Source organism: Macaca mulatta, chromosome 5, assembly GCF_049350105.2.
Source record: "Macaca mulatta isolate MMU2019108-1 chromosome 5, T2T-MMU8v2.0, whole genome shotgun sequence".
In the NCBI taxonomy this organism is placed as follows: Eukaryota; Metazoa; Chordata; class Mammalia; order Primates; family Cercopithecidae; genus Macaca; species Macaca mulatta.
In genome coordinates this window covers 38,128,902-38,141,176 of record NC_133410.1, presented here as the reverse complement: position 1 = coordinate 38,141,176, position 12,275 = coordinate 38,128,902, and the positions used below count along the sequence as shown (strand labels likewise).

The 12,275-nt window shown below is 43.5% G+C and overlaps 1 protein-coding gene across 3 annotated transcripts in view; it reads right to left on the bottom strand.

Annotated features, from left to right (window-relative positions):
• The window catches only part of FAM114A1 (family with sequence similarity 114 member A1), a 78,135-nt gene that overhangs the window by 20,823 nt on the left and 45,037 nt on the right, over positions 1-12,275 (bottom strand). For all 3 annotated transcript variants that reach the window (XM_015138202.3, XM_028848392.2, XM_028848393.2), the window contains 2 exons: positions 11,015-11,167; positions 2,926-3,049 (listed from right to left, as the gene is read on the bottom strand). In XM_015138202.3, coding sequence (XP_014993688.3) covers positions 2,926-3,049; positions 11,015-11,167 — 277 coding nt within the window. The remainder of the gene's footprint in view (positions 1-2,925; positions 3,050-11,014; positions 11,168-12,275) is intronic.

Here is a 12,275-nt window from a genome sequence, read left to right as displayed (position 1 = left end):
AGAAAATCTTCACCAGAGCAATAAAAATAGAAAATGGCCTTTTAAAATCTCTTCTCAGCCATGATAAATCAAATTAAGGGATCTATGGCAGTGTGATAAAATTACACTCTGCTGGAAAAACAAACATGCAAATCATTAGCTAACATTATTACGTGCAGAGGAGACCGATATTAAATTCATTTAAAAATGATGGTTTATTACATTTTCTGAGAGTACCAAATAAATTATTTAGTTGTTAGGAGGCTTTTAGGAATGTAATGCTTACAAGGAAAAAAATGGATGAAAATGCTCGGTTTTCCTTCAGAATTTTGCTCCTGGATTTTCTGCTGGATTGCTCCTGGATTTCCCCCACTGCAAAGATTCCTTTCTATAGCTTTTGCATAATCCCAGAACCTTTCTGGAGTTGTGACACTTGATAATTGGATTGATTTAATGACAACGTCTCTATTCTTCTCTCCCAGTTCTTCATTAAGTTTCTGAATGACATTTATTTATTAAATTAAGTTAATTAACATTAATAGTGTTTTGATAATCTGGAGATGCCCTCTTGGGAAAATTGATATATTATGGGAGATGACAGGGTTTTGTCAATTAAGGCGAGGCAAACCTCCCATTGCTAAAGCATGCTGTTCAGCACTTCAGGTTTTTTCTGTGTGTATGTGTGCATGTGTGGTATCTAAAGAAACCAAATTTATTGAAGGTCTACACTAGACTAGAACACATCACTTATAGCAACATTTTCTATTTAAGTTGAAATTAGGTTTCCCCTCCAAGAAATAGCACCAATTGGGGATGTAATACTTCTTTAATTACACTGGCAGCAATGTCTCCTTGATGTTAGGGGGAATCTGGGATTCTCTTTTTGTCCTTTCTAAATGACACCCTTAATAGGGCCAAGGTCTACCTCAGACATCATGACTCTTGAAGAGAAATAGCTTGATTCTTTTTGGTGATTGCTAGAAAGGGGCATCTGTTAGTTCACCTTGGGTCCACAAGGGGAGCTACATGACCTTTAACAGCTAGTGTTTTAGTTTCTTCATTAGAAAAACAAAGACAAGGCTGTCATCCTTTGTGACTCTGGGAGGAACATACTAATGCTCAAAAACATGATTCCCAACTGTCTCTGATACGGCCTCTTTCTATGCTTCAGTATAATTGATTCTTTTATTTTGATGCAATGAGCATAAATCTCATTAAGCTGAAGGCATGTAAGGTCAGTGTGTGGGGCTAAAGAGGGAAAGGGTATCTAAATGACAGTTTCTGAATGCTTAGAATAATTTTGCACTGAACGTCAAGGCTCAAGCATTTGAGCTCTCGTGTCAGAGTTTTGATTAAAGGAATCAAAACACGTCTGGGCACAAAACACTGCCAGCGATTTGAGAATGCACATTCTCATTACTTTGCATGCCGGGTAATAACAGCAAGCATAATACATGAAAGTTATACTTTATTGCACCTTTACTTTTTCCTGGCATTGCGTTAGCACTTTAAGTAATAAGCACAGCTAACATTTTGGAGCAGTTCTGTGTGCCAGGCACTCTAATATATGTTTTTACATATATTATCTAATATGACCCTTACAACAGCTCTTGAACCTGATATCTACACACACACACACACATATATATACACACATATCATTGTGTCCATTTTATAAGTGAAGATACTGCATTTCAGAAAGGTTATATAACTTGTTTAAGGCCATATAGCAAGAAAGTGGTGAAAATGTTTCAAATGGGACACTTCCAAAGGTCCTAGGAGAAGCCAGACCTGTCTCTGAGGTTGTCTGACCTTTCAGCGTAACCTACACAAAACAGTTGTGGGGTGGTGGTTATTACGTCCTAAGAAATCACTCTTCATGTACACAGCAAATGTTTTACTCTCTTCTGCTCCCAAATGGACAAACCTAAAGGAATCATTAACCATGCCCAACCCTGAGAATAAGTTTTGCCCTCTTAAGGAAGCCTTGCTTCTCATAAAATAAGTTCTAACCTCCTTGGGGTCAAGTTATTATCTGGGTGGAAGATTACTGGGAAGTGTGATTGCCAACCTGACGTAGCACGCTCTGGTGCACGGTCAGAAAACGGTACAGCCTTTGTCAGAACTGAACTTTTTAGGTAGAGGATAGGACACCTGCAAATATACCCGAACTCTTACACCTATAAATTAAAAGGAATAAGAAAAATATACAAAAAAATTCAGGGAAAGATGTGCCCACCATTAACATTAATCACACTAAATAACTTTCACATGCAGATAAAAATTATAAGTGGCAGCATAGGCTGGGCGCGGTGGCTCATGCCTGTAATCCCAGCATTTTGGGAGGCTGAGGCGGGCAGATCATGAGGTTGAGAGATCGAGACCATCCTGACCAACATAGTGAATCCCCGCCTCTACTAAAAATACAAAAATTAGCTGGACATGGTGGCAGGCACCTGTAGTCCCAGCTACTCGGGAGGCTGAGGCAGAAGAATCACTTGAACCTGGGAGGCGGAGGTTGCAGTGAGTCGAGATCGCGCCACTGCACTCCAGCCTGGGCGACAGAGTGAGACTCCGTCTAAACAACAACAACAACAACAACAACAACAACAACAAAAAGTGGCAGCATAAACTCTAGTCATCAGAGCTCTGTTTAGCACATTGCAGTCTTCCTTCATCTGACCATATGCATTTGCATTTATTGTACGCCCGTAAAGTGCCAGGGATTGTGCCGAACACCAGAGGAACAACAGGAGTTCCCGCCCAGTGAAAGAAAGTCATATAAATCAATGTGACTCGCTCCTGTAACAAGAGCAGATGCACAGTGTATTTTGAAAGCATGGAGGAGAAGCACTTGAATTAAATAATTCAAAGGGCTGTGTTCATTAACAGCAGTTTCATAAGGATTATACCAAACAGTTTGTCTTGCTATTTATTTTCCTTTACCTTGTTCTTCTTGACTTTCTTCATTCTCTAATTCTTTGGCTGCAAAGATGTCTTTAATGGAAATTAGGTCATTTTTTAAGAGTTCCAGCTTCTCTCCATCAAGTGATGCTAAAAATGACTGAACCTGAAAAAAGAAATAGGTCAGCACAACTGTCATCTTTTATTCTCATTAATAACGTTTACATACAGCAGTCCCCAGTTTTCCCAGGACCAAAGTGCTTCATGGCGTGGGAGGTATCGTTGGGTTGAATGTTGGCTTGATGCATATTAACTGTGCAACTTTGGGCAAGTTAGATAAACCCTCTGGGTCTCAGTTTTCTCATTTTTAAAGGGAGATTCCTTGTGGAGCAAATGAGATAAAAAATGTGAAATACATTGCACAACTGTACACAGTAGGTGCTACGTAAATGGTGGTGGTAGCTCTTCTATCACAGTGGTTAAAAATGCAGTTCGACATCAACCCTGCAGTCGAATATCAGCTCCTCACTTACTATGACCTTCGGTCACTTACTTAACTTTTTAATGCCTCAGCTTCCTTATCTGTAAAATGGAAACTAATTGCACCTACCTTATAAGGTTGTTCTGAGGATTAAATGAAGTAAGCTACTTAAAATACTTTTAAGTACTTATACTTATAAAATACTTATAAAGTACTTAATACTTATAAAATACTTTTATAAGTATTGAGTGATGCTCAATACTTATAAATACACATGTATACGGCCGGGTGCGGTGGCTCATGCCTGTAATCCCAACACTTTGGGAGGCCAAGGCAGGCAGATCACGAGGTCAGGACATCAAGACCATCCTGGCCGACATGGTGAAACCCCATCTCTATTAAAAATACAAAAATCAGCTGGGTGTGGTGGCACGTGCCTGTAATCCCAGCTACTCAGGAGGCGGAGGCAGGAGAATCCCTTGAACCAGGGAGCCAGAGTTTGCAGTGAACCGAGATCGCACCACTGTACTCCAGCCTAGCAAGAGCGACACTCCGTCTCAAAAAATAAATGAATGAATGAATAAATAAATAAACAAACATGCATCCACATGTAAACTTAAATAAATAAGCATTCTATCGATGCACATATATACTTGCTAGGTGTCGGTTATCACACTGGGGTTACAAAAATGCACAAGACACATTTTTCTTCTCCAACATCTTGCAGTCTAAAGGAGTGAGGCTGTATCAATTAAGAACGACCATGACAGGCATGAGAGGAGGGTACAGTGGAGGGAGGCACTAGGAAGGGCGCTGTCCTTCCCCCTTGGGGAACTGAGAGGGTACACACAGGGAGGACTTCACAGAGGAGGTGATGCTGGGACTGACGTCATCCCTGCTCCCTGTCTTTAGAGCCCCTCTTTTGAAACTATCCTCCGTACACAGTTAAACATTATTTGCACAGGCCAGGCGCGGTGGCTCACCCCTGCAATCCCAGCACTTTAGGAGGCTGAGGCGGGAGGATCACTTGAGCCTAGGAGTTTGAGGGCTCAGGTGATCAACACAGTGAGACCCCATCTCTATAAAAAATTTTAAGCCTGGGCACGGTGGCTCACACCTGTAATCCCAGCACTTTGGGAGGCCGAGGCACGTAGATCAGGTCAGGAGATCGAGACCATCCTGGCTAATACAGTGAAACCCCGTCTCTACTAAAAATACAAAAAATTAGCTGGGCATGGTGGCGGGTGCCTGTAGTCCCAGCTACTCGGGAGGCTGAGACAGGAGAATGGTGTGAACCCTGGAGGCGGAGCTTGCAGTGAGCTGAGATCGCGCCACTGCACTCCAGCCTGGGTGACAGAGCGAGACTCCGTCTCAAAAAAAAAAAAAGAAAAATTTAAGAAAATCAGCCAGGCATGCTGGTGCACACCTGTGGTCTCAGTTGCTCAAGAGGCTGAGGTAAGAGGATTGCTTGAGCCCAGGAGTTTGAGGCTGCAGTGAACCATGATTGTGCCACTGCACTCCAGCAAGATCCTGTCTCAAAAAAAATAATAATAAAGAATTATTTGTACAGATGGCCACTCATTCTCTCAAGATTGATTTGAATTTCCAAAATGGTAAAAGGGTGCAGGGAAGGTACCTTATAAAGTATTAAATAGAAGTATAAAGTAGTAAAGTTTTACTTTTTTCATTCTGCAGGTCAAACTCTTGCTCTGGAGAGAGAGATAGCAGTGGAGCCGCAGTCCTCTTTGGAATAGGTTTTAATATTCACTATGTTAATAGATGAGCACATCAGGATAAGTGAGAGAGGGAGAGAGGGCATCTGGAATACCAGGACACCATTTTCCTAAAAGTTGCTACAGCACATTGCCAGGGCATAATGTAGCCAGCGCCGAGGCTCTGGGAGGAAGCTCTGCAGGAAGTCATCGACACAAAACCCATTAGCGTGGAGTTCAGCAGGTGGAAGTAAACATGCCCAGCCTGATGGCTGCACGCCACTCCGTTCCGCCCTGACCTTCTCAGACTCTTCATTTCAGCTCACACACTCATGTGTAGGGGTCAGGGCCCCAGATGCGCATCAGCGTATTCTTGGGCTTCGGATCTACTTTCTAAACAGCAGTTTTCTAACATTAACTATTGAATAAATGTGTTTGAACACCATGCTTAGTGAAAATGTATGCAGACCTGTGGAACATCTGCATTTGTCCATGTCTTCTGGCGGATGGCAATCATCCGGAAGGGGAAGCATTGGGGTTTTCCGTTTGGGGCACCCCTGGGAAAGGTTCTCTTTAGCGAACATTCTTTCGTCAGCATCTTTCCACTACAGCATCGCTCCTGCTTTCTCCCAGCTCACTGCATTATGCCAAGGCCATGTGCATTGAGTCTTTAGTCCAATCCAATAATAAATAAGACATAATCGCACACTCGTCCATAAATATTTGTGGAACGCTGACTATATGCTTGGCACCGTGCTGAGGGTTGTTCAGGACACAGGGTAGAGAGGCTGTCTCATAAATCTTTTCCTTGAAAGAAGGTGTGTGCTGCCATTGTAAAGATATTTGTTTGCTATTTCTAACTATGGAGTATAATGGTGATGAAAATGATTAGTGTTCCTGTTTTTTTTTTTTTTTTTTTTTTGAGACGGGTCTCATTCAGCCACTCAGGCTGGAGTGCAGTGGTACAATCTTGGCTCACTGGAACCTCCGCCTCCCGGGTTCAAGCAATTCTCCTGCCTCAGTCTCCTGAGTAGCTGGGATTACAGGTACACGCCACCACACCCGGTTAATTTTTGTATTTTTTGTAGAGATGGGGTTTCGCCGTGTTGGCCAGGCTGGTCTCAAACTCCTGACCTCAAGTGATCCACCTACCTTGGCCTCCCAAAGTGCTGGGATTACAGGCGTGAGCCATTGCACTCAGCCGAAAATGATTAGTTTTTCTTTAACCTTTATCAAACACCTCATCGCCATGCCTGTTGCCATCCTAGAATCAATCTAGTAAAATAGTAACAATAATAATTCCTTATATTTCCATGGTGGGGTCTGAGTTTCAGTCGAGGACTGTCAGCAGAGATGATGTGCATCATTTCTGGGCAAGGCTTTTAAAACATGGGAGTGTCCTCTCTACACTCTGTCCTTACGCTGGTGCGACTCAGAAGACAATAAGGCCTCAGAGGGCAGGGAAATCCGACACTGCCTTTAGGCTTCAACACAGGGGAGTCCGCAGGCCCAAGAAATGGTCCCATCAGAGCCCACATCTCCGTTCTAGAACACTCTCCAGGTCACCAAAGGTTCCCTCTCACAGCCTGCATGTGGAACTCTTCCCTAGGCTGTGCTCCTGATAGTGGGACGGTGCCACTGGCTGTGTATCCCTCGGCCCAAGGGACGGCTAAGAGGTGGCTGCTTACAGGGGGTGTGGGTGGAGCTTGAACTAGGGCCTCCTTCCACAGCTACATGATGTTTCCTGGGGTGAGAGACAGAGCTGCAGATAGGAGGCAGGTAGGCTGAAGCGGAGTGTAGAAATTTGAGGAGTCTGGGAATTCAAATGGGAACTAGGCCTTCCAGGTCATTATACCAGTGTTTGTCAAGGTAGGAGGACATAATACATCTTCTTTAACAGTTTGTTTCTAAAGTTCTTTAACTTTTAAATTTTTATTATTTTGGAGACAGAGTCTTACTCTGTCGCCTAGGCTGCAGTGCAGTGGTGCGATCTCGGCTCACTACAACCTCCGCCTCCCAGGTTCAAGCGATTCTCCTGCCTCAGCCTCCCGAGTAGCTGAGACTACAGGGATGTGCCATCACACCCCACTAATTTTTGGATTTTTAGTAGAGATGGGGTTTTGCCATGTTGGCCTGGCTGGTCTTAAACTCCCGGCCCTCAGGTGATCCACCTGCCTCAGCCTCCCAAAGTGCTGGGATTACAGCCGTGAGCTGCTGTGCCCAGCCAGCTCACCCAGTTTTACATCTACCTTAGACCACAGGCAGCACCACCATGCTTGGCTCTAATTTTTGTATTTTTAGTTGAGACAGGGTTTTGCCATGTTGGTCAGGCTGGTCTCGAACTCCTGGCCTCAAGTGATCCATCCACCTCAGCCTCCCAAAGTGCTGGGATTACGGGTGTGAGCCACCGTGTCTGGCCCAAAAATTATTTAACTTTTAAATACGTGGTATGTGTAGGGTTGCCAGATAAAATACAGGATGCCTAGCTAAGCTTGAATTTCAGATAAACAGTGAATATTTTCTTCATATAATTGTGTGTCCCAAATATTACATGGGACTTATTTGTACTGAAAAAGTATTCATTGTTCATCTAAAGTTAAAATTTAACTAGTCATCCTGTATTTTTATTCGCTACGTCTGTCAACCTCAGTCTAAGGCCCCATTTGTCTTCTTGCTGGAGGCCTGTGCACCTTGAACCAGGTCTGGCGGAGCCACAAGATGGACACAGCCTGTTCCTAAAACCCTAAAGGCAGGAATGCTGCCTGCTGACCAGGCACTCCTATCTTGGACTATTACAGGAGTGAAGAATAACTCTTACTGGTTTTGACCCATACATTAATAGGACTGTTTATTTATTTATTATTATTATTATTTTGAGACAGGGTTTCGCTCTTGTTGCCCAGGCTGGAGTGCAATGGTGCAATCTCGGCTCACCACAACCTCTGCCTCCCGGGTTCAAGTGATTCTCCTGCCTCAGCCTCCCGAGTAGCTGGGATTACAGGCATGCGTCACCATGTCCAGCTAATTTTGTATTTTTTTTCAGTAGAGACGGAGTTTCATCATGTTGGCCAGGCTGGTCTCGAACTCCCGACCTTAGGTGATCTGCCTGCCTCGGCTTCCCAAAGTGCTGGGATTACAGGTGTGAGCCACTGCGCCCGGCCTGTACGACTGTTTATTATAGTACCCAGTAACTATCATTACTAAGTCAAGACAAAAATTTATTTTCCTTACTATGAATATCACAAAAATCTCCAGGCTAGGGAAAGAAAGCAGAGCTTGTGGAGGCAATGGGCAAACTGTGCCCCTCCAAAGGCCAAAACTTCTTCCTAGAAACTAAGTCCTTTGGGGCTCTTTTGCAGGGGCCTGGGGCTGTTTCACAGCTGAGAGCTGTGATGGAAGTCACCACAATGGAATCATTCTCCACCACCATGATATCTTGTAATGTGTTTTTTACAGCAGGGCCACGCTCCCCTGTGATATTTTTAACAATAACAACAAATGTCTATGACATAAAAATGCATATAAAAATCAACTGTCATCAACATGTGTACATTATTGAGTGCCTAATTCCTTTCCGTGGATTATCTCATTTAATTCTGTTAATAATTCTGTGAGGTAGGTTTTATTATGCCCATTTCATAGATAAGGAGATTGAGGTAAGAGGGGTCCAAAATCATACAGCTTCTGCGTGGTGTGTAATTAAATAATGCCTGACTCCAGACCTTGCTTTTTTTTTTTTTTTTTTTTTTGAGATAGAGTCTTGCTCTGTCACCCAGGCTGGAGTGCAATGGCATGATCTCGGCTCACTGCAACATCTGTCTCCCAGGTTCAGGCGATTCTCCTGCCTTAGCCTCCTGAGTAGCTGGTATTATAGGCACCCACCACCATGCCCAGCTTTTTTTTTTTGTATTTTTAGTAGAGATGGCGTTTCACCATATTGGCCAGGCTGGTCTTGAACTGACGTCAGGTGATCTGCCCACCTCGGCCTCCCAAAGTGCTGAGATTAAGGCATGAGTCACTGCGCCTGGCTAAGAACTGCATTTTCTAGAGCACATCTTATTGGGCTATTGGATTCTGAATTTATGGGAGCAATTTTATGACTCGGTAAATTGTAAAGGGCTGATAACAATGCAAAGTCATTCTTGTCAATAGTCATGTGAATGAATTCTGTGCAGTGGGAGGACAACCTCCCCAATGTGGAAAAGCAGGTTTGTGTCTATTGGCACATTCATATATTTTTAAATTATTATACTTAAGTTCTGGGATACATGTGTAGAATGTGCAGGTTTGTTACATAGGTATACATGTGCCATGGTGGCTTGCTGCACCCATCAACCCATCATCTACATTAGGTATTTCTCCTAATGCTATCCCTCCCCTATCCCTCCAACCCCCAACAGGCCCTGGTGTGTGATGTTCCCCTCCCTGTGTCCGTGTGTTCTCATTGTTCAACTTCACTTATGAATGAGAACAGGTGGTGTTTGGTTTTCTGTTCCTGTGTTAGTTTGCTGAGAATGATGGTTTCCAGCTTCATCCATGTCCCTGCAAAGGACATGAACTCATTCTTTTTTATGGCTGCATAGTATTCCATGGTGTATAGCCACATACATACTACTCCATACACATTTGTGCTTCTTTGGCTTTTTCTTTGAATCATTTATAACATCTGCCTGGTTCCCTGAATTAATTAATGAGCTAAATAAGTTCTTTGACATGGGTCATTTTGTATCTGTATGAGTCCCAATTGTGCTTTTTTTTGAAAATTATTCTTGAACAGTTTTAACCACAAGACTTTCCCTGAAGGCTCACGGATAACAAAGAAGGAAGTGAACAGAGTAACGTGTAGCTCCATCATCTGGGGCAGGGGACAGTGTCTCCGTCCTATTTGGTTCTTGGTTGCCTGTTATGTGGCAGATGTTGTCTTTCTCTGATTAGACAGGCATCAAGGATGGCTCAAAGTCCAAACATAAGAGGATAAGGTCTAGGGGGAGTCAAAAACTACTTCTCCATTCTAAGGCTCACTGCCAAATTGAGCTTCTTGTCTGGGCACCTGCCTGTCCTCAGTGAATGTCACCATGGCCCCTCCCTCTCCTGAGGCCCGGAGGGTACTGCCTGGTGGCCTCCACTAGGAAACCACTCCGGAGCACAGTCAGCTTGACATCCACAACACAGCCATATATATACAGTTAAATAAGTTAACAGTTTCATGGCATTTGGAATGGTGGCTATATAAGTGCCATGCAAGTGCTTGCTAAATAAACACACATACACACCCCCCACTATAGATACTTTAAGGGAAAAAAAAAATCGCCAAATCCTGCTGATTTTTGCTATTCATCTTTTATTTTCCTGGGACCAAGTGGGGAGCATGAATGTGCAGGGTCATTGGGTAGGCTGGGTTTCCCAGGTGTCTGTACGGGAGTATTCCCTAACAGAACCTTAATTTTCAGTGGGATAATCCTGCCCTCTGTGGCCCAGGAGTCCTAACAAGATGGCTGAATAAATAACTATATAACCCAGAAGAAAAATATATTAAAACCCTGCAGTCTAAAAGAAACATCAAGTGCTTTGTTTTCATTGGGTAGGAATGAAGATGTGGGCTGGCAGGGCATCTCTGACCTGGGTACTTCGTTACCAAAGGGAGGCAGAGGGCCAGAAGCCGGACAACCACATTTCTGAGCAGTCTTTTGCACCCTGAGATGGGTGGATAGTGGTGGCTCTTACTGTGCCAGCCTTCTTGGAGCTGGGGTGGGGTAAGAGCTTGGCACAGACAGAGAAGAGATGATATGAAGCTCACATTGTACAGTATTTGTGACCTTAGCACAATAATAATGAGGCTCTAAAAATGAGATCTTTTAAAGGCAGATTTTCCAGTTTCTTTCATGTTCAAGTAACACATGACTAAGCATGCCATTTCAAATGAGTAGTGCAGAAGTACCTTGCTCTCGCTTTCATTGGACAGAATTTCCAGGGCTTCCAGGTGTGACAAGCCTTGATATTCATCAAACAGCATCCCATAGTGTGCAGTTCTCTCCATTGTGAGCTGCTGTGCCAGTCTCTGCTTCTCCTTCTCCTTAGCTTCCCTTAACATCTGCAGAAATACACAATGTTTGTACTCTGGATGTATATTTAAAAGCATCATTTCCTGTGTAAGACATGGGGGAGGTGGGGAGGACTGACTTTGTATTGGAGAGGGGGAGATTCTGGTCACTTTAGAATTTCTAAAAAATGATTTTTTTGATTGATGCTATTGATAACTTTTGCATCATATCCTACTTCGCATTTTACACTTTCATTATGTGAAAGGCAAAACAAAGCAAAAATTCCATGTCTGGGAATAAACTGGTAAGAAACACACCAAAAGCTTTAACAGCGCTTTCCATTAAGGTGTTTCCCACATGTGTGATTAACTTTCTTATTTTCTTATTCTTATTTTATTTTATTTTAGTTTATTTTATTTAGTTTGAGATGGAGTCTCACTCTGTTGCTCAGGCTGGAGTACAGTGGCACAATCTCGGCTCACTGCAACCTCTGCCTCACGGGTTCAAGCGATTCTCCTGCCTCAGCCTCCTGAGGAGCTGCGACTAAAGACCCTTGCCACTATGCCCGGCTGATTTTTGTATTTTTTGGTAGAGACAGGGTTTCACTGTGTTGGCCAGACTGGTCTCAAACTCCTGACCTCAAGTGATCCTCCTCCCTCAGTCTCTCAACGTGCTGGGATTACAGGTGCGAGCCACCGCACCCAGCCAATTTTCTTATTTTCTAAAGTCCCCATATTTTCTATAATGAGCGAGTTTTATGTATGCTTGAAAAGTTGAATCTCTTATGACAGGATTAACTTTAAGTCCTGCACCTACACAGATGTCAAAGCAGAAATAAGCTGGTCTGATTTTTTCTAAGTTATAATTTTTTATTTATTTATCTTTGTTTTGAGATGGAGTTTAGCTCCTGTTGCCCAGGCTGGAGTGCAATGGCGCTATCTCCGGGTTTAAGTGATTCTCCTGCCTCAGCCTCTCGAGTAGCTGGGATTATAAGCACCCACCACCACACCCAGCTAATGTTTTTGTATTTTTAGTAGAGATGGGGTTTCACCATGTTGGCCAGGCTGGTCTCGAACTCCTAACCCCAGGTGATCCGCCTGGCTCGGCCTCCCAAAGTGCCAGGATTACAGGTGTGAGCCACCACACCTGGCTGAGTTT